This window comes from Dromiciops gliroides, chromosome 1 (assembly GCF_019393635.1).
Source record: "Dromiciops gliroides isolate mDroGli1 chromosome 1, mDroGli1.pri, whole genome shotgun sequence".
Lineage (NCBI taxonomy): Eukaryota > Metazoa > Chordata > Mammalia > Microbiotheria > Microbiotheriidae > Dromiciops > Dromiciops gliroides.
Window position 1 is genome coordinate 97664524 of NC_057861.1, and position 27947 is coordinate 97692470.

The following is a 27947-nucleotide window of genomic DNA, read 5'->3' on the forward strand; positions in this document are numbered from 1 at the left end:
ACATTTCACTAAAAAACTCACATCTCTCAAAAAAATCACAATGAATAAGAACACATAGGTCCTACAGGAAAACTAGTACATTTCTAACACTAAAAATTATACTTACTTCTGAGTTGATTAAAAAATATCACAACAGTTTATGAGATTAACCTCTGACCCTCACAACATCCCTGTGAGGTAGGTGCTAGTTTTCCCATTTTACAGAAGAAAAATACAGCAGAAAGTCACCGTGGCTTAACAAAGATTTGTGGGGGGACTACAGTACAACTGAATTTCATCAATTACATAAATGCCCCATCCAGACAAAAATAGCTTAATATGTTATATGAATTATTTCTGGAAAAAATAAATTGTGGGTACAGAAAACCCTAATTCCCTCCACTCCCAAACCCAGTGTGGGGGGATTACCAGTAATCTTGTTAAGACGAGCTCTCTTTGCCTGAAAAGAGTTGCCTTGGTTACTTTTCCTCTTGTGCGATAACGTGCTCTCTGGCTGCGGAAAGACCATCTTTGGAACAGTCTCTACGTGGAGTCCTACTATTAATGAAATACACATATATGAGTTCATTTATAAGTTTAACATTAAAGCACATAAACATCTTGTCTTGTTAATGAAAATACAAAAGGAACATTTTGTACATAAATTTCATATTTCTTGAGGAAGTAAAAACAAAAGTTATCAGGATTTTCTGATGGTATACCCAATCCTGTCCAGACTGACCAGAACCTGCTGGCACAGGCCTGAATCCAGTATTCATTCCTCATATTCTAAAGGCAGGAGAAAAGAGAATCCTAATTTTAGATCATTTTGGTTATCTGAATTACTTTGTAGCCAAAATCTGCAACCAAAAAAGCTGGCTCAAAAAAATAATCAATAGTATGCTATATACTAATAAGAAATTGTTATTAAGAAATTGATTCTTTGGCCAAGAAAATCAGATCACATTAGATGGCCTCCCAAATAATTATTTTTATATTCACCCTTCCATAGGAATTGCTACATTTTTACCAAGAACATTACAGTCTACAAGAGAGGTATGAAGTTACAGTCCAAATGTGACCAGCAACATTCCTAATTAAAATATATTTGGGAAATAGCAAATAAAGTAAAAATATAACAGAACATAAATAATGTCAGCATGTGGTTTTCTGTCAACATACAGTCACAGGGATTCTTATGTACAGTTTAGTGGCCCAGTTTCTATTTGATTTTAATACCACTGATCCACAAGTTACTTAGGATATATATGTAGTAAAAACAAAGGAGAAATCTTCCAACCAGGGCATCAACAAATAGCACCTTGCTATAGGGCATATATGTTGATAATCATGGAATCTAGGGGAAAAATAGCCAAATACAATTACCATGTTGTACACAATTCTTGGTGACTAGAGTATATACAACTTGAATTTACCACCAAAGAGAGTAAAAATGGGAACTCTTTTGTACCAAATGTTTCACTAGATGTTGGCAGTTCTTCCTTTTTCTCAACTTCTTGTATGGCTGTAGAGGTTGATGTTTCTTCCTTCTTTGAAGGTATTTTAAACCATTTTCTTTCTTCTTTATCTTTATTGCTGTTTGCACTGGTTCGAGGTTTACTCCCTGTTTTGTTCTTTGCTGCTGCAGCAGCAGCTGCTTTGACTAAAGCTATCCAATCCTCCAAAAAAAAAAAGCAAAAATATGTAAAATATTTAAAATTATTCAAGAAAAACAAACATTTTAATGAATTAAAGCATTTTTTAAGAAAAACATTTTAAAATATTTGTTGAAATATATATTGACATATTACCAAAGTCAGGGATTTTGCACTTCTTCCTTTTAATTCCCTACTAATTTGACTGTATAATCATTCATAAACTGGAAAAATATCAGGTCCCAAAGTACTTTAAGCCTTCAGATTATTTGAAGACTTCAACAGGAATATAATCTGACATACTCCAAGAAAACTAAATCGAAATGTTATAAATTTTATGACAAATTAGAAAAGGACTGAGGAGCTTAAGTGCTAGATTTCATTTCCATTGTAAAGAAGGAAGCTTGATAAAGAAAGAACAATGGATTTATAGTAAGATAATCTGCATTTGAATCCTATTCCTGCTGCTTACTACTTATGTGAACTTGGCCAAATCATTTAACCACTATTGAGCGTCAGTTTTCTCATATAAAAAAGAGAATGCTCTATCATCTCTAAAGTACCTTGCAACTATAAAAATGCTAGGACTCTATCCTATAATCCTAATTCAATTCACAAAAAGGGAAAAAAGGGAAGCAACACTTATGCTTTTATTCCAAAGAAAAATGAAATGTATGCCTATAGAAGTCTATCCCTATTCCCAGGAGAATATACTTTTTAACAATTGGAGTGGATCCGATGGAATATATTATGATTGTTGGTATATTTGTTTGTTAATTGGTTTATGATTTTCTATTAAAAACCATTCTATATATTTGAACACAGTACTCTACAAGCTAATGTTTTAGAATAACAGTGGGTTACTAGTGGATAAATGGCCAAAAGATTCGAGCACATAGTTCTCAAATGAAGAATTGTAAATTATTAGAAACTATAGAAAGGATTGCTCCATATCAATAAAAATAAAAGAAATGAAAATCAGAAAACCTCTCAGCGTTTACCTCATACCCAGCAAATTGATAAAAACAACAAAATAAAAGTTAATGTTGCTGGAACTGTGAGGAAACAGGCACTACTGATGGAGGTATGAATGGCTCTAACTGTTCTGGAAAACCATTGAGAATTATACTAAGAAAGTGACAAACCTATCTGTGCTCTTTGACCAAGAAATCCCACTTATAGGCACATATCCCAAAGATTCATTTTTTAAATGAAGAAATATACCATACACACAAATAACATCACTTTTTGTCTTGAACTAGAAAAAAAGCAGATGCTCATTAACTGAAAATGGCTAAATAAATTTTGGCATATGAAAGTAATGAAACAGTATAATACTGCAGGAAATTATGAATATCATCACAAAAGCAAAGTGAAGTAAACAAAACTAAGGAAACAATATATACAAAGATTTCAACAAAAAATGAGAACAAAAAGAAAGGAAGGAAAGAAGAAAGGAAGAAAGAAAGGGAGAGAAAGAAAGACAGACAGAAAGAAAGAAAGAAAGAAAGAAAGAAAGAAAGAAAGAAAGAAAGAAAGAAAGAAAGAAAGAAAGAAAGAAAGAAAGAAAGAAAGAAAGAAAGAAAGAAAGGAAACAAAAACCCTGCAACTGACTGTAATTATAATGAGCTTGGCCCCAAAGAAGAAATAAGAAATGCACTTCCCTCCCTTTTTTGCAGACAACAGGGACCTTAGGGAAGGAGCACTACATGCAATGATGGATTTGGCTGATATGTTAGCTAGTTTTCCTGAACTACTTTTTTTTCTTTTTCTTTTTTATCTTTGTTATGAGTGATAGATCTCTAGTTGAGGGAAGGAGGGATAATTTGAAATGAAAATGATAACAAAACCTATAAGCATTTTAAGTAGGACATTGAGAAATGAGGAAGAATGTAATAGGATGAAATATTTAGCTCAATGGTTATAGAAATTCCATGACAAATTAGTTTGAAGATCCGTCAAACTGAATTGCCAAACTGACCATTGCCAAATACTTCTGGGCCAGTGAGATAGTTATAAAGGTACTTTAACTAAATAATACAAATACATTTCCCTCCTCCACAGATAGACAATTTCTGCTGCTAAGCAAGTATTGCTCAAATTCATTACTTAAAGAAGCTTAACGAGGAACAGGTGGAGGTGGAAATGAAAGGTTTCCCAGGAAATACACAGGGTCTTAAAGGCAAAAGAAAAGAAGTGAAACTAGAAAGAGAACCTGAGAATTTTTAAACTCATAACCTTCACAAAAATCCTACCAATGCTTTCAATAAAGTATAAGTTTTAGTAGCATCTATGTTGGAAGGGGAAAAGTACACAGCATGTCTGTGATCTAGCCTAGCTAAGTATGGAAAGGTTCATCAACAGTAGCTGGTCACTAGGAAACAAATTCTTTGGCCAATGCATCCAGTGAAGAAATTAAAAATATAAAAGGGACATTGTGCTTGAACAGCCCTCTTCTATTCTTCACTGATCATCACAGAGTGGCAATAGAAAAGGTAGAGAGTGTTAAGAATAACAAAAATTTGAGTCTATTGATAAACATTGACTTAACTGATGGTACTCTAAGTGTGGGAGAAACTTTGTGATACAGAGGACAGAGAACCATCTCTGGATTTGGGAAGACCTGTTAAGCCCTCTATGTGACATTGGGCATCTCACATTTTTATATTTCACAACCAGGCAAGTCACTGAATCTGTAAGATACAAGTGAATTGCTGGTTGGTGGAAAGTTTCCACACCAGGTGTTAATACACACCTAATGAAATCAATAGGACCAGGCCAAAAGAAAAAGAAAATCTAAATGTGATGTTAAGTCCTTAAGGAGAAATTCAACATAATAACAAAGTAACTAAACCATATCAATTTTGACAAACCTACTACAAATGAAACCAGAAGACATAATGAATTTTCAACTAAATAGAAAAAGAGCTCACAAGTTCTTCTTGGGAACATATCTTCATGTGCCCAAGGGCAAAAAGAAACACCATTTCATGGGACAATTGATCGTTTTGTCTTTCGATAGCCTAAGCAAAGAAGCTTCCATGAATTAATTGTAGCTCATGAACCAACAGCATGCCACTAACACACACACACACACACACACACACACACACAAAAATTCACTGATGTTAAACGACTTTAATATGAAGTTGAACATAGGAAACACAAAAATATTTGATAATATAGTTCAGAATAAGAATTAAAATGTATCAAAGGCTGTATACTACTTAGAATGCCTGATACAATGATTTTCTTTCAAAAGAGTCAGAATGTACAGATGTAGAGATGTGGAAATAACATGTACTGGATAACCTTCTCCTCTGCCTCCCCCTCCTCCCATGAAAATGACAACAGCAAGCAAGAAAAAAATAACTACCATTTCTAAATCAATTGTGGGTACTCAGGTGATTAAACTCAAGGTTAACCAAAAAACTAGAAGAAAAGGTAAAGATGAAAAGACAACACTAGAGGAAATTACAAACAAGATACTAAAGCTGAAAAAAATTTTAAATGCTTTAAAAAAGTAACACCAGGATTGTTCACCATTTCCTATAGAAGCTTAGCAAATGTAATCACCACAATGTCTAAGCCAAAAGAGCTCTGAAACTATCTCACCCAGGAAATGTGATTTTGTCAAGTTGAAAGACACAGCAGCCAAGGACAATATGAAATCATCTGAAAAACGTTACAGAAGAGAATGGTAGAAAACAGCATCTCTTTTTAAAACAAGGAAAAGTGATAGAGGTGAAAATAAATTTCTACAAGGTTTGGCATATGATGCAACTAAAACAAATCATCCCAATGACATTTACAGATAAAAAATGAGGGAGAACAAAAAATTCCCCTTATTAAAATCTGCCAGAGTTTTTATTTTACTATCAATGGTACCAGCAGGTACACAGACAAATGCTATACTTGTCAACGTGGAATATGAACCCAAGTTATTACTTCAAATCTAGCACTCTTTCTATAGCACTTATATCAAGTGAAGAATAAAACAAAAGGGAGATGTTATATATGTTCATAAATGGTGTGTGTGTTTACCTTTGTCAGGGAGACTATCCTACACTGTAGGCAATTAGAAGAGGGATTTTCTCTATTTGATAAAGTCCTTCACATGTTATTGTCTGCATGTAACACTCTGCTGACAGTCTTAAGCTTTGAGCTGATAGGACCCCCTCCATAAAATTAATGACCAGTTTAACAATCTAAACCAAATGCATAAAAAAATCTCTATTGTCTAGACTATGACAAGCAGTTAGATGGGCAATCCATTGAGTCAGTCCTTCAGTGTATTTATTTTGGATAGATATTACATATGGACAATGAGCTACAGTCTATAAATGAATCATGGAAATGAGAAAGAGAAGAACAGTCTAGATCTAAGATTACAGATTTAAAGCTGGACATAAGAAACCACCTAACACAAACCCTTCATTTTATGGATAAGGAACTGAAGCAAGAAAGGCAAAGGGATATGGCCCAAGGTCACTCTGGGAGTGAGTAAAAGAAGTGGGATTTGAATGTCTTTCCTCCCTATAAATCCAGCATCTTTTCTACTTTACCAGAATGTTAAAAACAATCCATGAAATTGCTCAATGTTGAATTTCTAGGCTTTAAGAAGCAATAGCATATGCCAAGCAAAAATAACTGTTAGAACAGAAGGAGGGATTTAGTCATTCTTCCTCAAGAATAACTCTAACTTCGGGGGCAGCTAGGTGGTGCAGTAGATTAAGCACCAACCCTAGATTCAGGAGGACCTGAGTTCAAATCCGACCGCAGACACTTGACACTAGCTGTGTGACTCTTGGGCAAGTCACTTAACCCTCATTGCCCCACCAAAAAAGGGGGGGGGGGAACTACTCTAGCTTCTAGGTTAAGGGTTTTTTTTTAAATCGTTTGAATAGTTTCTCCAAAATAAATGGCTTAATGACTTAAAAGTTATTCCACCTTAGTTTCTTTGCCTATCAAAACAAGGGCATTGGGCCACATTATTTTTAAGGTCCCTTGGGACTCTAAATGCTTTAACTCCATAAGAAACCAATCAAGGGGGCAGCAAGGTGGTGCAGTGGATAAAGCACTGGCTCTGGATTCAGGAGGACCTGAGTTCAAATCTGGCCTCAGACACTTGACACTTACTAGCTGTGTGACACTGGGCAAGTCACTTAACCCTCATTGCCCCACAAAAAAAAAGAAAAGGAAAAAAAAGAAAGAAACCAATCAAGACATGTAGGCTTTTTGGCTAAAGGAAAAAAAAAACCCTCCCACCTACTCACTTCTTTGAAAGACTCGAAGAAAAGGGCAACTAATGAGACAATTACTTTGAACTTGTTAAATCAGGTGGTCAAAAATAACCTGTGTGCTCTTTAAAACTTTAAAGACTGTCAATAATTTTTTTTTCTCTTTGAGCAACAGCTGGGCCTGAAGTCAGGACAATTTATCTTTCTGAGTTCAAATCTGACCTCAGACTCTTACTAGCTGTGTGACCATGGGGAAGGCACTTAACCCTATTTGCCTCAGTTTCCTCATCTGTAAAATGAGCTGGAGAAGGAAACAGCAAACTAGCAAACTCCAAAAGGGTTTTCTGGACAATACTGAAACAAATGAACAACAAAAGTCATATAAAAGAAAAAAGCACTGCAACTGAAGACATGGGTTTGAATCCCACCTCTGACAACTATTTTTATCATAAGCACATCACTTAAACTCTCTCAGTCACAGTGTCTTATCTGTAAAAGTGGGATCAATCAACAACTATTTCTGAGCCAAGTGCTGTGCTAGGCACTGGGCAGTCAGGTACAAAAAAAAAAAACAATTTCCCACTTGAAGAGAGCTTACAGGATAGTAACAGTTGTACTCCTTACTTCAAAGAATGAGGTATCAAATACGGATATAAGAAAATAAGACAATCAAATGGAACATGTGTAAAGAGTTACATAAACATAGCTATTAGAATTAACATTTTCCTTCATGTACCAGAAGCAACTAGGTTGGCAATGACCTTATCAGTGAGTTATAAGTATTTAACAATTCTGTGTTTTTAACAACCTTATTATAGTAGTTTTCTTTACTTATCTCCAGGACTATAGCTTGTATAATGCCTTTCCATGCAGAGTTATGTGTTTTCACTTACTAGCAATTTGAAGTCACACAAAATAAACTTCCTGAAGGAAGATCTAGCAAAATACAAGTGGGGTTGAGGAGTAAAGTATAAAGACCTAGGTAAAGCTGGATGAATAGGTCTGGTCTCAGGAGGTTGGTTAAATTATGTATGTTATAGCAAGAACTCTCAACCAAGAAAGGGAGCTTTGGCTATGATACATTCTTGTTATCACAAAATAATCTGTTGGTTTTTTGAAAGAGTTTGTCTGTACATTCTAGATTCCATATACCTTTCCAAGATTATTTCATATTACAGTATTCCCTTGCATGTGCTTACTATCCAAGTTAAAATGGTCTAGTAGCTCTTTTCTGAAAACATTCCTCCTCCCTTCCCACTTCTGGGCCTTTGAATAGCTGGGACTACAAAGCCTAGAACATCCTCTCTCACCTTCTTGGCTTCTTAGAATGCTGGATTTCCTCCCAACACAACTTGAGCACCACCTCCTAATCAGCCAGTTAATTAATGTTCTCTCCTTCTGGATATCATTTGCATTACTGTTTACCTATTTGTTTATATATAGTATCCCCCATTCCAGTAAAATGTAAACTCCTAGAGGGCAGGGGCTAGTTTTGGTTTTATACCTCCAACATCAAGTGACTTGTAGAGTGGGAAGTTAATATTTGTTGAATTGATCTTCAAGGAGACTAATATTTAACTGAAGTAGAGGTAGTTAGGTCCTCATGAGAGAGAGAAGAGAAAAAAGAAGTGTAAGGACTCTTCTATGACTAAAGACAGACCCACCACAAACACACCCCAGAGCAAAGATAAATAGCATTATGGTTCAAAACCTACTTTCTCTAATTAATGATGAAGAAGATAGCTGATATTTATATAGCACCTATTATGTGGTAGGCACTGTGCTAAGCACTTTACAAAAATCTGCTCACTTGATCCTCACAATAAGCCCAAGGGAGGTGCTATGCTTTTTTCTAGTCCAGGTCAAAAGTGATGACAATCAAGACAAGTGCTATGGTACATGACATGAAATCTGACAGTTCTACCACCTCCCTCTCCCACAATTTTTCCATACAGCTATGTCTTTTATGACTGTATTGTTCTCAGAAAGTGAGAGTCTGTCAGTGAAGCCTCACTTGAGTTATCATTTTTTCATGTACATAAGTTTATCTTTCTCCCAAGGAGGACTTCACATCCCCACTGTTCCACTTCAACAATTTCCATAAGCAAACTTGGCCAATTAAGTGAAGTTTCCTAAGCTTCCTATTTCCTAAAGAAATAGTTTGAAGTTAGTTAATTTAATGTTTAGGCTTTCCCTAATGAAAGGATAAGAATTAGCTTCAAGGATATCACAAAAATAGGATTTTTCTAACTTCACTGCTTTTGTTACTTTTATACTGAGGCTTGTTGAAAGAATACAACAAACATTTCAGAAGAGCCTGGATATCTTTGTATGATAGCTTTATTATTTAAAGTAACTTATTCATTCTTTATAAAGAACCAATCAAAATCTAAAAAACACCAAGCTTTTAAATTCACTGCACCTATACATCCATTACAGGGCATGCTAATCTCAAAATGGACAAGCCTCACACCTTAGTAACTTGTGAGCACATCAGAAAAAGACAGGCATTGGGGGCAGCTAGGTGGCACAGTGGATAAAGCACTGACCCTGGATTCAGGAGGACCTGAGTTCAAATCCAGCCTCAGACACTTAACACTTACTAACCCTGGACAAGTCACTTAACCCTCACTACCCCACAAAAAAAAAGGAAAAGAAAAAGACATGCATGAAATCAAAGTACTGAATAAGAACATTTCAATCAAAAATACTTCTTTGCATATGTAATGGAAAAAAAAATCACAGAAAATAATTTAGAAATGAAGAAAAAAGGCTACTATCCAAGGTTCCTTCCAAACAACTTGTCCTATGAAGTTCTATAATTCTTATACTGAATTTAATATATGATGTAAATACAAAAAGTGCTGATCTCTATTTTTTAATTGATTTTTTAAAATAGTACTATTTGCAAAAAATAATTCTAGAATTATTCATATTTTGAGCCATTATGCCAATTTGCCTAAAAATGTCTAAAGCCATTTATTATTATTACTGTCTTTGGGGGGCATATGAGTAATCAGGATAATAAAATTTTACATTTGGGATGGTTTAAATCAATAATGAACCTTGTTTTACAAATAAAACATGTAAATGTTAAAGTATTTTCCCACTCCTACATTATATTTTTCTATGCAGAAGTCTAAGAACTCAGTACTTCTGAAACAATGAAATTCTAAATAATTCTTTAAAAACCATTTCTGTACACATGTAAATGTACCAATTGTTCCACTTCAAAAGTTCTTTTAAATCTGCTTTTTAAATTAGTAAGTTTTGCATTCTCTCAAATTAGCAAGGGATAATCTTCTGCTTGGGGATGTCTATAGTTATTCTATTTTGCAAATATTAAAAGAGTAAAAAACATCTAGTTGCTTGAAAAATAATTTTCATAATTTCCTTACCCAAGAAAAGAATTCAGGAGCAAATTTTAAGAGAAAATCTTTAGCTAACTAGAACTTACTATGTAATGCCAATAAACTGACACACAATTATTTTTCAATGTCCTTGCAGATACTCTGTTACAAAAACTATTACTTTCCACAAAGTACAAAGAAACATTAGACCACTACGCAATCTCTGAACCCCCAAAAAACTAATTTTACCGAATTTCCAAATTTAACACTTTTTAAATTACTTTCTAGTGTTTAAAATTAATTGTAGGTCCAGGTGCTGAAAATCCCAAATAACAGCAGAATATAGTAAATATTATTTTAATCTTCTACTGGCACCTTTTCTTTCCAGGATTTCAAAAAGTATATTTAACAAATGGGTATGTAATTTTAAATCACACCCCAAATTCTCTTATGAATGCTTAATATTCATTCTTGCTCTGAATTATGATAAAGTATTAATCAAATTGATCAGTTTATATTAGAGTAACCTATCAGAAAACAGCCTACAGAGGGTCAGGTAAGCGCCTTTTAAGAAAGCTACATTAGTATGACTTGGGGTAGGGAAAGAGGATAAAAAGAAAATTCAATATAAAATTTTATAGTAAAAAATAATTTTCTAAGCCACACTATATACTGTAAAAAGAGGCACTTACCTGACTTCCCACAGACTGGTTCCACGCTCCAGCTGGGTCGATAGGACAACACCAGCTTAGTGGATGCTGGGATTTCACCTGGAACAGAAACTAGTGACCTATAACTTTAGCAGGTCTAAAACCAAAGAAGCAAATATCATGAGTATAATTTCTGTGACATTCAAGGCCTCACTTACGTGCTGCTATTTGGGGTTATCAGCACATAACCCTACAATTAGTTTATTCCTTAAAAATGAATAGCTATAGGTCACCATTCATGAATGCCTTTTTAGTCCTCAATGGATAAAAATGATTTAACTAGGAATACTGAATATTCTTACCTGCCCTTTGGCATCCTCTGGCATGGCTTTAATGTGCATTCTTTTTAAACATCGAATAACTCCATCATAGAATTGTACTGTAAATGTTCCTGAAACATGATTAATTTCATTAATTACAAAATTCAACCTTCAAGTGCAACAACCCTTTAATCTAACTATCTATCCATTGAAATAAACACTGCAGGATTACAACAGTTGAGTTCACAAAACCTCAACTTTGGAAGAAACCTTAAAGGTTATCCAATCTAGGCAGCTAGGTAGCACAGTGGATAAAGCACGGGCCCTGGAATCAGGAGGACCTGAGTTCAAATTTGGCCTCAGACACTTGACACTTACTAGCTGTGTGACCCTGGGCAAATCACTTACCCTCATTGCCCCGCAGCAAAAAAAAAAAAAAGTTATCCAATTCAACCTAAACAAAAACCTCTACAGTATCATAGCTTAATAAGTTTTCATCCTAAGACAACTCTATAGACTTACTCTTAGAACAAATACAATTCAAGACAAGGCAGTAAATGTTTTTTCTGAAGAGGTACTGTGTTAAACTTTAGTAAAATTTAAACATGTGTAATTATAATAATCATTATGGAAATAAAATACACATTCTCTCTCTTCAATATATATATATATATATATATATATATATATATATATATGTTTGCATATATACTGTGATGTTTAAAATCTAAGTGTGATGTCTAAAAAATCTAATGTGTGGTCACCTTAAATTAGAAGCTTTAGCACCAGTCTTTGGGCATTAAGCATTTATTAAAGCATACCAGGTATTCAAGTGGAGTTAAGAAAAGGCCTATCTAGCTTAGAGTTCCAGCCTGGTCTGATTCTTCCTCAAGTATTCTGCCAGGAGCCTGCTTCAATCACAAACTCTCTCAAACTGAGTGTGGAAGCATTTTATAGGTCTGGAGCAGGGGCGGTCCTTACACACTGCTTCAAGCTGATTGGTAGGCATCATTCAAATCCACTGATTCACTGGACTTGAAGGTGGTGTCTAGTTGAGTTCAAAGTCCTTGGCTTCTGAGAACAATACCTTCTTAAGGGCTAGCCAGGTGTGCTTACAATCTAGTTAACCTGAAGTGGGCTAATCAGCAGTCAATCACTCTCACTTAATTCAATCAGTTTAGATTCATCTCCAGGTGGGCCTTTGAGTATCTGCTAAATCCCATTATTTTATCACAATAGGTATATATAAAAATGTTTCACAGTATTTCCACAAGCATTACACTACACTCTGAAAGTTAATTTCTAGTAAAATATTAAAAATATATAAAGTAAAAAATTAATACGCAGAAAATGCATGGAACAGATCTATAATTATCAAAAGAGCACATTTTATTTGAAAACAGACAAAAACAATATCATCTAATCCAACCACTCAATTTATAGACAAGGAAGAAAACTTAAGGCATACAGAAGTTAAATAAGTTAACCCAAGGTTATGTAGCTAAGTTAATAACAAGGCTAAATCTAGACCCCCAAGTTTCAACTCCTAGACCTTTGTTCATTCCAGCAAACCAGATTGCTTCCAAAGCATAAGAATCCTGTTTGTGTCTAATATAATGGATAATCATTTATAGTTTAAATAAGTCTCTTTGCCTTAATTATATGCAGCTTTTAAAAGGAAGTGCCCCAATTAGGTCTAGGTTCCTTCTATGAAATGGAAAATAAAAAGGCAAAAATTCAAAGGCATTCATTTGCTCATAGGCACTACTAAACTTAGTACATTTATTAGTGACAGTGCTTCATAACCTTATTTCATACAAATATTTTAATTAGAAAAATATCACTCGATAAAATATATTTAGTTTGGTATTTTACCAATTCATTTTTGGTTTTTGTCCTTTTTTTGGTTGTTTTGGTGGGGCAACGAGGGTTAAGTGACTTGCCCCAGGTCACACAGCTAGTAAGTGTCAAGTGTCTGAGGCTGAATTTGAACTCAGGTCTTCCTGAATCCAAGGCCAGTGCTCTGTCCACTGCGCCACCTAGCTGCCCCCTTATCAAATACTTTTAATTTAGTATTGTCAGTGGCCTAAAATTTAACAGCATGGCCATATAGGAATGATTTACATATGGAAGTGTATAACTAATCAGCTTTGTAAAAAATAATCCAGACATTTAAACTATTTAAATACTATTAAACAATACTATTTAGAGTCAATAATTACACCTTCACTAACATTAGTGAAATTTTATTCTTCCTGCCTACTGCCCTTACATTAAAATAAACACGCCTGGCTTTGAGGGTTCTTCTTGAGATCTCATCCTATCTATCCAATTTGATTTACTGCTCCTTTTCAAAACATACTTGTCTCTCCAGTAAGGTCAATTTGCACATTATCTTTTGTACATATGACATAATAACCTCACTGCCATATCTTTGTTTCTGTTGTTCCCACTGTATAAATGTCTTATTTTTAGCTTTTTGCCAAAATAAATCCTATCTATGCATCAAGAACCAATACTAAAGGCTCCAACCTCCTTTAGGAAGATTTTCCCACCTAAATCAAACCACATTGATCCCTTCCTTCTCTAAATACCTACTGGTCTTAGGACACCTACCACAAATAGCTCTGCACTTAACAATTCATAAAGGTTAATTCTGTTTCCCCAAATGTACCTAAAGCTCAAGTTTTGTTCTTATTGTTCACTCATTTCAGTAGTGCCTGACTCTTTGTGACCCCTTTGGGAGTTTTCTCAAGAAAGATATTGGAGGGGTTTGCCATTTTCTCTAGCTTATCTGACAGATGAGAAAACTGAGGCAAACTGGGTGAAGTGACCTGCCCAGGGTCACACAGCCAGCAAGTGTCTGAGGATAGATTAGAACCCAGGAAGAGGAGTCTTCCTGACAGGACCAGCATTCTATCCACTGCACCACCTAGCTGCCCAAAGCTCAAGTACAGGGATAATAACTTTTCCTTTACATCCATAGGGAAAAGATAACACACACAACAAATATTTCTAGAAAGAAAAATTGAAAGTTTTGATCACCCACTAAGAGCTTTCAACATCATCAGAGTACTTTACCATATAATGCTAGAACAATATTTACTGATATCTTCATTAGCTTTCTATAACTATTAACTTATCTATACATTTTAAGAGCCTATGAACAAATGTGACAAGTAGACATATAAGTTGAAGGAGAGTTAATTATGTGTACAAACATATGAATGTACACATGCATACAAAATATACATAAATACATGTAAAACACCATATCATACAAAGATGCACAATCATTAAAGTGTTTCGTCTTAGAATTATGGAAAGAGAGTCGTCATTCTCTCCATTCAAGCAATGAAACTTTTTGGTGAACCTTGCAATGTTATGAACATTGTTGTAATTTCATTTCCTAAGATTAAGTTGATTATGAACAATTTAATCATGCTTGGACAACCTTCCAAAATTAGGGCTGGGAGTAGACTACAGCCAGATACAATCTTCAACTGTAAAGTAGAAGCCTCAAAAATACCACTTTTTTCCTTCCTTCAGCCATGTCAGATGTGATCAAATTACTGTCATCATAATTACACAAAACGAAGACTTAGGCTAAGATCTTTGTTTAATTACTTTGACATTCCTAGTCAGGCTGCTATTACATATTTTTTTTCACTTCACCTTCCTTTCTATATCCCTTTAAAATTTTTTTCTTATACTAACCCTTCTCTCCCCATCTCCACTCCAGTGACTCTGTTTAAGGCAGAATTTTTATATTATTTCTCTAAAAGGTCATCAAATAGTCATACATTTATGATTATTAGCAACTGACAAGTGTTTTTTTTAATCTTATATCATAGTTTTCTTTGAATAATTAATTTCTAATTTTTTAAAACCATTTCTCATATTTTCACAATATGAAAGGATGTATCATAGTCTTAAGATACGAGAAAAAGGGTGGCAATAAAACAAGATGGTAGGCTGAAATGCCCTGCCTTGGACATTAATTAACTATGTGATCATGAAGAAAATCACTGAACCTTCCAGTTTTCTCATCTGTAAAGTGAGGATAATTCTTGAACAACTTGTTTGACAGAGCTAATGTGAGAAAAATACTAAATAACTGACATATTAACATCTGACTATTTTTTCGCTTCTCTTAACATTTCAGGAAATGTCCAAAATAAAATGAAAATACAATTCGTTGTCAACTATAGAAATGTGAAAAGAGCAGGCTGGATAAATAAAAGCCACAAATGATTAAAAAGAGTTTTGAGACTCATGCCCCAAAAACTTAAATAACCAAAAAACATTATCAGCTTTTTTCTTTATAAACATATAGCCTGCTACAAACATAAAGCCTAAGCCTGCAAAATAACATATGCTTAATGTTTCAACTGAAACAATGCTTATTCCAACTGTAAAATGGCCAAAAAGTTATCAAAGAAGTACAGAAAAGTCACCAAAAAGATGAATTACCTACCATAAGAAATTACAATCACTCACTCACTCATTCATTCATTCATTCATTCATTCATTTATTTTTTGCGGGGCAATGAGGGTAAAGTGACTTGCCCGGGGTCACACAGCTAGTAAGTGTCAAGTGTCTTAGGCTGTATTTGAACTCAGGTACTCCTGAATACAGGACCAGTGCTCTATCTACTGTGCCACTTAGCTGCCCCCATTCAGTGAGATACATTTTTCTACCCCAAAATGTTCAAACGATAAAGGTTTCAAAAAGAGAAACAATGGCAGGTACTGTGCCAGTAAAAGTGGAAACTACATGGAGATACCACCTAAATTAGAACTAGAAGTGAAGCTAATTTTTGGCAGTAGTCCTTGCTTTAAACATCACTTATGCTTTCCAAATACATACCTTCTTTGTTAATTGCTTCAATCTTGGCAGGGTAATATCGACAGTCTGTCCAACGTGCCAGAACTTCTTCTCCAGCTTTAAAGTCCTATTTTAGACAACTTTAATGATTAATAGCTTGAATAAAAAATAACGACTTTTTTTAAAGCCTAATTTCTGTGAAATCTAATAGAATTCTTTATTTGTAATTACATAGCTACCAAAGAGAAAGTGTATATCAAAATTTGTTACTTACAAAAAATTCTTCCTCATCTTTCAGTCCTTCTTTTCTTAGTGCTGGTCTTTCCAAGGGTCGCAATCTATTGCTATCCCAGTAAATCCACTCATCATAACGATGACTCCATCGTTCAAAATGGACCAACATCTTGCCCTCCTCGTAGTCTATTTTTTCAATTCTTGATGGATACCTTAAACAACAAGAAGGAGGCTTGATACTACCAGATTTCTTAAATTTGTTCTTTCAAGTCATGAAGCAAGGTACTGCAACTAAAAAGATTTATCATTAAAAAAAAAAAGATGGCATGACAATCTCTGTATTGATGTCCAGTCATTTTGCCTTATGCTAAAATCCAAAAACCAAGTTACTCACATAAAAACTTTGAAAGAAACTAACTCATATCTTCTTCACCATATAATTCTCTTACTAAACACATTATTAGATTATTTAAATTAAGGTATAAAGCAATATTTAAAAGGATCAATAAAAGCAAATAGATGGCTCAGGTTGACTTCATATTATAGCTAGTTTCTGATAAATACAGAATGTTTTTTTCCCTATATGGAGTGGTAGCTTTAAATCCAAATTCAAATGGACCCTTTTATATCCTAGTATTAGAAAACAGAGAGCCAACTATTGTATAGTCTAATCATGCTATATCAGCCTTATACATGCTATCATGCTTCAAAGCTATGATGTGAAATGCAGTTTATTTAAAACCATGAATAAGCAGAAGGTTCCACCCCATTTCCATGTCATTCCATAAATTTTTTCAAAACAAATTCACACAGATAACAAAATATGATGTTTTTATTGAATATGAAGAATCATCTTGCTGGTTTTTAAAAAATCTTTTCCTGGTGATAGTATATAGCTGTGAATCAAGCTACCTTAATTTCAACAGAATCAAAAGCACATGAACCACAAGGCAAGAGAGAGAGGCATGCAGTATATCACCAACAGTATCACCAGAAATAGATTAAAATGAATCATAGGAGATATATGATCATAAAAGAAGGCTGGCCAATAATATTGAAAGAATAAGGGTCAAAAGAGATCAACATTATTATACACAAAATAGCAAATACATTAAAACCAAAAAAACAAAAGATGTCCTTGCAGCAAGCTGGATAAATCTTTTATGGAAGATTTACAGAAATGCATTTCTTTAAAAAGACTTAAAAAAGAAAAGAAAAAAATCACCCAGGCTGGCAAAAAAAAAATGTTTTTGAATTTTAAAAGGTTACTGAGGCAATTTACAATTAGAGATATAGTTTGGTCATTGTTTGATTACAGTCATTAAGTATTTCAAAGCTGTTTTTCATTTTGTTGTCCTTACATGAACAATTTTGCCCCTAGTTGTAGTCATTATGCTGAGTTCACTTTCTATCAGGCTGGTAACTATCCAATGTTCCCTAAAATTATCATTTTTCATTTCTCATGGTGCAACAATATTTCATTATATTCATATACTGTAATCTTTTTAGCCATTCTGTAAATAATGGGCACTTTATAAGTTTCTGGCTTTGTTTTTCTTCCCCTACTTCCCCCATTTAGTCCCTTCTTTAGAACCAGCAAGTTTGTTTTGCTTGTAACACAGAGCCTAGCAAATACCAGGCACTTAATAAAAACTTGTTGACTATTCCTCTTTGGTATTATCTTCCCTCTTAGCTTCACCTACCACCCCACTCCATCCCTTTTTTTTGTTGTTGTTGAGATTGATATTTCTACACCAAAATCTGTGTGTATTCAACCTTCTTTTGTACATTTCAGATTAGAGATTCATCTGAAACCTACTTTTCCCTATCCTTTACTCCATGCTTATTATATACTTCATAATTTTTAGAGATATCTCTATTCCCAATGTTTATATGGACCAATTTGTGCCCAACATGTGGTAGAGACTTCTGAGCTCATAATGATCTGATCAGCCACAGTTGGACACACACTACCTTGACTCCAACATTGGTCCTCTATGAGAATGAATTAACAACCAACACTTCATCTCACACATCCCAATTATGAGAAAAATCAAGTTCTATCCCTTTCCCCTTCCATTCTACATTAATGTATTCCTTTTACTCTCCCTTATCTCTCTTCTTAAAACTCTTGGAATAAAACCACTTTACTTGCAAGAACTCTGTTGTTCTTATTTAACTTCTTCAAACCTTTTGAAGATCTGAAAAATGTTTTTTCTATCCCAATTAGAATATTAGCACTGCATCATCATACAGCTCCTAGTTGTTCAAATAAATTTATCTTTCTAGGTTTCTCTGGACTGTTGTATTTGAGTTTCTACTTAGGTCTAATCTTTTCATAAGAAATACTTTTAAGTCCTCTATTATGTTATAGGTACATTTTCTCTCTTTATGGTACTTCCTGAGTATCAGCTTTGGGAAAATTATTCTTAGTTGTAAGCCTATCCCTTTCGCAATATTGTTTTCCAAGATCTCCCTTCATTACAGTAAAAACAGCCAGGTCTTATATGATGACTGTAGTCCCCTTATTAGTTGAATTGCTTCTTTCTGAAACTTGCAGGATTTTTTTATTTTATATTTTTTGAGTTTTGCATTTTGATTATGACATTCTTGGTACTTTTCCTTTTGAGGTTTCTTTCAGGGGGTGACCAATGGATTCTTTCTATCTTTACTTTACCCTATTTCTAATAGATTTGTACAGCTTTATGATTTTTTGAAATATAGCATCTAGGCTTTTTCTTTTTTAACCATGGATTTCAAGGAGTCTAGTTAATTCCTAACTTATCTTTGATTGGCCTATTTCCCAGATTTTTTTTTAATATTACATATCTTAGATTTTCTTCTATTTCTTAAATCTTTTGACTTAAAATATATTTCACTAAGTCATGGAGTCATTGGTTTTGTATATTCTGGTTTACAGGGAGTATGATTCTTAGATAAGGCTTATCACTTCTAAGATAATTGCTCATTTTCTTCCTAAGTCTTTCCTTTAAGGCTCTTAATTTTTCATCTCTTGCTTCATATCATCTAGTTATTCATGCAGTCCTTGTGAGAAATCCATTTTTTCCCCTCTGAGTCACTGCTTGCCATTATTACAAAGTTACTCATTGCTTGTTTTTTGGAAGATCTCTAGATCTGCAGTAATTTTTCATCCTAGTTAGTGTTTTCTTTAACTTACTCATCTTTTCAGCTTAAATTCTTAGGTTAGTATTTTGTGTCAGGGCCTGCTTTTTGTTTGAGTGAAGATGGTCAACCTTTTTTTTTTAATATAACCCTGAATATCCTAAGTTTTTGTGCTTACCTTCAATTTCTGGGATTAAGCCCCGCCTCCCCTGGATCTTTCAGATTCAGAGCACTAGATCTTCAGGGCCCAGGAAGGGACTTCAGAGACTTTGGTACTGGGGTGTCAAAGATTGAGTGCTACCTCACCTTTGTTATCACTGCCATCCTTGAGCCTTCTAAGGTGTTCATCTTAGGGACTGCTGACCACCTTGGTGCTTTCCAACCTAATTAGGTCTTTCTCATGGGACCTTTTGCTTCTGCTGCTCTGAGAGAGAGAACCTTGTAGGATTCATGTGTCTCTATACATCTCTAGTAGTGCTGAGAGGTTAGGCTTATTTGCATGGTTGGCACTGGTTTTTCTGGATGACCTCTTTCCTACTGCCTACAAGCTTCTGGCTGACTTTATGCAGTTCTGGGGTGGAATACATCATTTACTATAGTTTCTCAATGGATTTCTTGATCTATTATTCAGTATGATACAAATGTTAGGTTTTTGCTAATGTAGGCATATGGAAGCTGGGCAGCTTGTCTCCTGTTCAGGCAACCATCTTGGTTTCATCAAATTCTCAAAGGGAAAAAGTTTTGTAGAATAGTAGCATTCACAAGTCCCCTTCTATAAAGTTATGCTTCTCCACTAAAATGGTGTCTGGAAGGAATTACTTATATTACCTGCTTTAACTATATGTGACTACAGTATAAGATTTTCTTTTTAAAAATACAAGATATATTAGTAGAAGGAAAAATGGATTTATTCTTGCCTAATAAGAATTACTTGGGTACTTATTGTTGATTAGTTTAAGTTCCATAGTTCCCTCAATTACCTGGGAAATAGTATGGGGAGAGACAGGCCTAGAGAATAAAGACTGTATAAAATAGGGCCCTGCATGAGGAAAAGGTAAATTTTAGAGAAGAATCTGTTTAACATTGGCATTAACATCCCTAAATGATACATGGGTAGAGAATATGTGAAGGACAGGGAAAGCTACATGGTTTATGTCCCCAAAACAAATGTTTCACAAAAGACTCCTTTATCATCTACTAAGTGTAAAAACCTACCCAGCACCCCAGAGCGACTCCTCTTAATGCAAAGGTTGTTTTGGGTACTATCAACTCCTGTGACCATAGAAAAGGAAGTGGCAGTTTTTCATGTTTATCTTGCTTCTTTTTGCACTTTTAGCACTAACAATGGCACTCCATGTTGAATACTTTTATAATAATACTTTAGAGCAAATGGGTTCTTTCTACCAATTTAGAAGATGTAACAAAAGAGGTTATAATACATAAATACTGTTTATATTAGTTTTATATTTTCCTCACATACAAAACTGTAAAATTTCCTTTGTAGAAATGGAGAACTTCTAAGTATATAACAATAATTGTCATTTCAGAGCATGTTTAAAGTAGAAAATTGAGGTTGGAAGAAGTTATGTGACAAGACAACGTACATACAGCTTGTAAGTATCAGGGAGAGGATTTGAAAACCACAGTCTTCTTAAGGCCAATCCCAGAACTCTTTCAACTATACCTGATACCTCTCAAAGGTATACTTCTTAGGGTCTTTAAAGTTAATGGGCCCAAACTATACAAAAGTCACTTCAGTAAAAATAGAATCTTGCAAAAAGTTTCAAGATGGTTAACACAGTCATACAGAGATAAGGAGTCATGAAAACAGATAGCTTCCTTCTCTGAATTCCTAAAACATTTATCATGTATACAATTCATTCATATAAAGGATTATCTCCCCATTTGAGAGCTATATTCCAAAAATTTCTAAAAAAACAATAAAAAATCTGATAACCTGTGCTAAGAAAAAAGTAATAAATTAGGAACCAGATCATTAGGTGCTATAAAGAGAGACTGGCATTGGCTGTGTCACTAATTTTTAAAATAAATTGGATGAAAGGTTCCCTATAGATGGTGAGATTCACCAGAAATTGTTTGCAAATTGTGTTGATTATTCAATCCCTGAACAAGGCAGAGTTTCCTACATGAGATAAATAATGCTTCAAACGTTCAGCCTAACTAACTACACAGGAAAAACCAAGTGGATGAAAAAAACTTATTGTCCAGGCAAAAACAGTGGGATGAATAACCCAGAGTCCATTTATGAATACATATCTTTTGGGCAGATGCTAAACATAGACAATGAGCTGAGCTTAAAATTGATCAGGAGGAAAATGAGCTGGATTGCTTTTAGGAAATCATATATTTCACAATATCAAGCTTTACCCTAAGGAGAAAACCCATCTTTTTAACAATATTCTTCTGATGATACTACATGGCTACAAGAAATGGAATATCACAATTTCTGAAAAATTTAAGTTAAAGGTAATCCAGATAATAATAGCAAATACACACTAAAAGCAGCATTATTGTTATATTTGGGCCATCCCAAAAAGATTGTTAATTCTGAAAAATGAATAAAATAACATTCAGATAATAATCTGAAACTGCCCATTAATATTTTAAATACTATAGAGATAAAAGAATAAAAAATTTAAAAGCAGGGAAGGACCTCAGAGGATATAGTCCAATCCTCAAATTAAATGAACTGCCCAAGATCACACAACTACTAAGTGATTGGGCCAGGTCTATAAGTGAGACCTTTTGACTCTTATTCTGGTTCTTTTACTATACCATGACATTTGTAAAATTGGCCCCAAAGAAGAGATATGAGAAAATACCTCCTTTTCTGAGATTGGGGTGGAGTGGGTGGTCAACTGGTGTGGATCAGTTCATATAAAGTATTAACATATTTTTTCAAGGTGATTGGTTTTGCTGATATTTCTTCCTCTCCTCCCTCCTTGTCCTTTTAAAAATATATATATTTATCATATGGGAACTCCCTTAACATATGGGATGGCTCTTTGGAAGGGGCGAAGAAAGGAATACAAAGGAGAAATAAGGCAATGTTTAAAAAAATAATTTTTTTAAGAACATAACGTTTAAATTTTATGTGTTAAATATAAAATAACTATTAAGATTCAACAAGATTTCAAACATGTCCTATGAATTACAAATTTTCCATCACCAAATCTTGCAAATTCTTCCCTCTTAAGTGTTTCTCAATTTCTTTCCTCACATTCAACCCCAGTCACAGCCCTAGTCAGATGCCAGTCTTTTCAATCAGAAATTAATCATGTGACTTTCCTTTCAAGGATCCTGCAGTAACTCTCAATGTCTTCCAAATAAAATTTAAAATCTATCATCACAGAATTTAAGGAGTTTAAACAATTGATATACTTTCCTCTTCTCCTACCCAACAACTCTATCTTATATCTTACCACACCTTAATTCATGTTTTCTGTTCAACCTGGCAACTTCTTTCTCAGATTTTGCATTTTATTTTTTTATCTATTTTGAAAACTTTCTATCATTTCTACTAATCCAAATTTCTTTCACATCTAACATTTTGTTCAAGATTCATCGACCTTTTAAAGCCTTTCTAGGTTAATTCCATAGGATTCTAGTCACTTACCTGTAACACTCAACCCTAACAATCTTTCCTATTCTCTAGCCTCCTTAACCCTAAATCTTTAATAATTAAGATGTTTCAAGGATACCTCATTCCCCAAGTATAGGTATTCTTTCTACAAATACAAATGGCAACCTCTTCCACATTTCAGTGGAGTTGAAACTTGATGGAGTTGTTAAAAAAAAAATATGGGGGCAGCTAGGTGGCGCAGTGGATAAAGCACTGGGCCTGGACTCGGGAGTACCTGAGTTCAAATCCGGCCTCAGACACTTGACACTTACTAGCTGTGTGACCCTGAGCAAGTCATTTAACCCCCATTGCCCTGCAAAAAAAAAAACAAAACAAAACAAACAAAACAAAACAAACAAACAAACAAAAAAATATGGTGGCCAACCCACCCGTGAAGAGCTTTTATGACCTTAGCTAGGCTGATCCTGGGATCACAGCTTGTCAGTTAATGTCCCTTATCTTTCTATCTCCAGTACTCAGTACAGTGTGTTAAGCAAAATACATACTTAAATGTTTGTTGAATCGCTAATAAACTGTTACCGGGAATGTACTCAAATTCTTTCTTATTATGATTATTATAGTAAGACAAGAAACTATCATGATCTTTAAGTTTACAACATAATTTCCCCACAGTACTGTGAGGTAAGTATTGAAAATATTATCCTCTTCCAGATGAGGAAACTGAGGCACAGAAAAACTAACTTGCCCAAAGTCTCATAGCCAGGAATTAGGAGAGCTAGACTTTGAGGTCCTAGTCAGATCTTCTTCCTTTGAATGTTATGCTCTTTACAATACAGCACTTTGTTTCCTTAGGACCTAGGAGAGCCTGACCTCCTCTAACAAGGCCTTCAAGAATTCCCTGTCATTATAATGCATCAGAAAATGCTATCTGCTAAGTAACACTAAACTCTGTTGAACTGAATTCCATAGAACACAACATTTAAGAAACTACAACCTGCAAAGCCCTAAATGTAGGTAGTCATTATATAAAACTAGACAAAATATATTCAGCCTTTGTTGTCAATAATTTACACTAAAATAATAACAGTATTCAAGTAATAATACAAGGAAGAATATATGTGAAAAAAGGAGACCTAAGTAAAGTGTTATGAGGAAGATGAGGGAGAGAGAAATTTCACTCCAGGGGAGGGTGTTATGGTTCAGGAAGTGTTCAGAGAGCAGTCAGCACCTAAGTAAGGCTTTGAAGGAAGGGTGGCGCTTCAAACGGTTAAAGATCATATGATCATATTTTGAGACACAAAAAATTTGGGGGAAGAATGAGCCCAACAACTCCCTCATTTTGCAGCTAAGGAAACTGAGACACAAAAAGGTTAAATGACTTTTCAGAGGTCACATAGCTTAGTAAGAGTCTGAGGAAGGATTTAAACTCAGATCCTCCTAACTTCAATTACAGTACCCTAGCCACTAACCAAACTGCTTTGGGAACAAGGAAAAAGAAAGGAAATGGTTCTAGGAATGCAAAGGCACAAAGATGGGAGATGGCTATCATAGACTGAGTGACAGAAGGTAGTTCACATTGGCTAAAACACCAAGAAAATCAAAGAGAGTAGTATACAATAATATAAAGGTAAACATGAGCCTGGCTATGAATGCCCTGAATGACCCTATTAGGATTTCATAATTTATGTGGCAATGAGAAAACTCTGAGTAGAAAACGACAAGGACAGAGTAGCACATTAGGAAGATTACTCCAGCTTCAGGGTGAAGGATAAATTGAAAAGGGAACACTGAAGGCAACACAACCAGTTTAGGAGACTACTCTAACATGTTTAAGTGAGGTGAGAGCCAGAATTAAATTACATTTGACAAGAACTTACTAAATGCCTTATATAATAGACACTACAGTGGACATTAGGGATACAAAGAAATGAGATTCCCTGCCTTTCAGGACTTTATATTCTAGTCAGAAGAGGAGGTAGGATACAAAACATAGACAAGTAAATAGAAAACCAAAAACTCCAAGGTGGGAAGGATTCCAGAAAGCCTGTCAAAGGCAAGGAGGATGGGCGATAAAATGTCATGTACACAGGGAACAGCAAGTACTCTAATTTGGCTAAACAGAGAGTACATGGGAGGAAGTAATGTAAAGCCAGCCTGGAAAGATGAGCTGGAGTCAGGCTGTGAGTGGCTTTAAATACTAACCAAATGTTTGTATTTTATTACTGGAGCAAACACTAAAGTTTCTTAAGCCAAGAGTATGATATAGCCATACCTATGCTTTATGAATATCAACTTTACAACTGTATGGATGATGGGCTAGTGAGGAAACAGAGCTCCAATTAAATGATTCCTGCATAGTGTGAGAATCAGGTACTCTTAGCTAGTTCCCCCCCCAAATAAAACTGGGAGGGGGGGGCAGGTAAGGACACACATTAGATTTTAAACATCACAATAGTCTATGAAAAGTGATGAAGGGCTGAACTGTGGTGACTGCAAGTGACTGGAGAAAAGGGAAACAGAAAAGTGACAAGATTTGGCAACTAACTGGATATAGACATGGGAGGATAAGAGTTTAGAAATGAGGATGACTCCCTGGTTTAACACTTGGGTGCCGGAAAAATGGCAGTACCCTTGGCAGAAATAAGAAAGTCACCAGGAGCTAAGGGTATAGAGTAAGAGCATAAGTTCAGTTTTAAATATGGTAAATTTGAGGTGCTTATGGAACATTCTGAGGGAGATGCAAAGCTTACAGTTGAAGATGAAGTACTAGAGCTCAAGAGATGAGGATCAAATATATAGATTGCAAATCACCTGCACAGAAAAGAGAGCTAAATCCAAGGGAAATGAAGATTCAGAATAGTTACTGTTTATATAGGGAGTAGGGCATTGATATGAGAGAGACTATTAAGGAAGAATCAAGAAGGCTTGGCAACTGAAGGAAGAGGAGAAAGGGGAGCATTCAAGATGACTGGTTGTAAGTCTGGGTAACTGGAAGGGTTATATCATCAAAAGAAATAAAATTAGGAGATTTTATGGAAACATTCAGGAGAGCTCAAGTTTAGATATGTTGAATCTGAGGTGCTGGCCAAATATCCAGGGAGCCAGTGGAAAATGCAGGACTAGAACTTTGTGAAAGGGTTAATAACAGTGGATAAAACACCGGCCCTGGATTCAGGAGGACCTGAGTTCAAATCTAGCCTCAGACAGTTGACACTTACTAGCTGTGTGACCCTGGGCAAGTCACTTAACCCTCATTGTCCCACAAAAACAAAACAAAAAAGGGTTGATAACTATTATATATTTAAAAGGAAAAGCAAGTCGTACATAACAGATTTGTAGTTTCATGTACAGTCATCTTTCTTCTATTTTACTATGTATAGAAACACTTGTTTTATTTCTTAAGTTTAAAATAAAATAAATTTTTTTTTTTAAAGAGACAAGAACAGAGATACAGATTCATGATTTTTAATGGAGGTGATAAGTCAAGAAATGAAAGTAGATAAAACTACCAAGGGCCAAGGCACAGAAGGTCAGAGAACCCCCATGCTTTAAAGGACAGGGAGATGGGAAGACAATAAAGAGAAATGAGAAAGTTAGGAAGAGAACCATGAGACTGCGATTTTACAGAAACCAAGATAACATGTCAGAATTAGGAATTTATCAACAGTATCAAATAAAGATGTGGTTAATAAAAAAGGTAATTTGATTTATAAGAGGTCATTAGGGAGGGGCAGCTAGGTGGTGCAGTGGATAGAGCACCGGCCCTGGGCCCTGGATTTAGGAGGACCTGAGTACAAATCCGGCCTCAGACACTTAACACTTACTAGCTGTGTGACCCTGGGCAAGTCACTTAACCCCAACTGCCTCACCAAAAAAAAAAAGGTCATTAGGGAAAGAAGCCAGATTGAAAGGGGAAAGTAGGTTTAAGAATGTGATGGTAGGGGGGCAGCTAGGTGGCGCAGTGGATAAAGCACCAGCCCTGGATTCAGGAGTACCTGAGTTCAAATCTGGCCTCAGACACTTGACACTTATTAGCTGTGTGATCCTGGGCAAGTCACTTAACCCCCGTTGCCCCACCAAAAAAAAAAAAAAATGAATGTGATGGTAGAGTCATCATATGTACACTTACTTTTCTCAAAGTCACAGAGTAAACAGGGGGAAAGAGAAAGATAAGGAAAACAAAAGGGGATAACAAAGAAAACTGAAGGCCATGTTTTATTTTGAAGGATATAGGAACCTTAAACATAGGCTAATGGGAAGAAGCTAGAAGTAGAATAGAATAAGACTTATGATGCATGACAAAGGTAAAGACTGATGGTGCAAAGTCATGGAAAAGATCAAAAGACCAAAAAAGATGGTGTGCATGAAAATGAGGCACAACTCATCCTCTAACACTGGCGGGAAGGAGAATATAAGTGAGGGCACTGCTAGATTAAAAGAAAGGAAGTTGAGAGTGAGGAGAGGGTCATATCAAAGAACCACTCTCTTAATGAAGGTAGGCCATTTGTTGAGAATGAGAAATATGCAGGTGGAGATATGATGGCAGAATAGTTACGAAACTGATCACTTCTCTCCTATATTATGCTACAAATTTGTCAAAAAATAACAACTTTATCTTAATTTTTTTAAGTCCCTATAATATTACAGCACTACCAATACTATGGCCACTCAAATTTTCTGGACAACTAAGCATATCATGGGGGGAAAAAATTTATTTTCTTAATGTAAAGCTGGATTCAATCATATTTCTAACAATAATAAAATTCTAGCAAAGGCTATGCTTTTCTTTACATAAAGAATATGGAAGAAGTTAAGAAATTCAATAAATACCCCATTCAAGAAAATAAACAAGAAGCATGGGCGAAATCTCTCTTCTTTTTGGTGTATCTTTAATGTTTTCCAAAATATCAAGGTATCAGATACCTATAAAGTGTCTAAATATGAAAAAAGATATTTAAATTACA

The 27947-nt window shown here is 34.9% G+C and overlaps 1 protein-coding gene across 4 annotated transcripts in view; it reads right to left on the reverse strand.

Moving 5' to 3' along the window:
* PHF20L1 (PHD finger protein 20 like 1) overlaps positions 1–27947 on the reverse strand; it is a 126569-nt gene that overhangs the window by 78374 nt on the left and 20248 nt on the right. For 2 of the 4 annotated variants that reach the window (XM_043985472.1, XM_043985478.1), the window contains exons 3-8: positions 16297–16468; positions 16065–16149; positions 11237–11325; positions 10917–10994; positions 1451–1658; positions 409–534 (exon numbers count right to left, since the gene is read on the reverse strand). In XM_043985472.1, coding sequence (XP_043841407.1) covers positions 409–534; positions 1451–1658; positions 10917–10994; positions 11237–11325; positions 16065–16149; positions 16297–16468 — 758 coding nt within the window. The remainder of the gene's footprint in view (positions 1–408; positions 535–1450; positions 1659–10916; positions 10995–11236; positions 11326–16064; positions 16150–16296; positions 16469–27947) is intronic. The other 2 variants (XM_043985484.1, XM_043985494.1) reach the window with 1 other exon arrangement.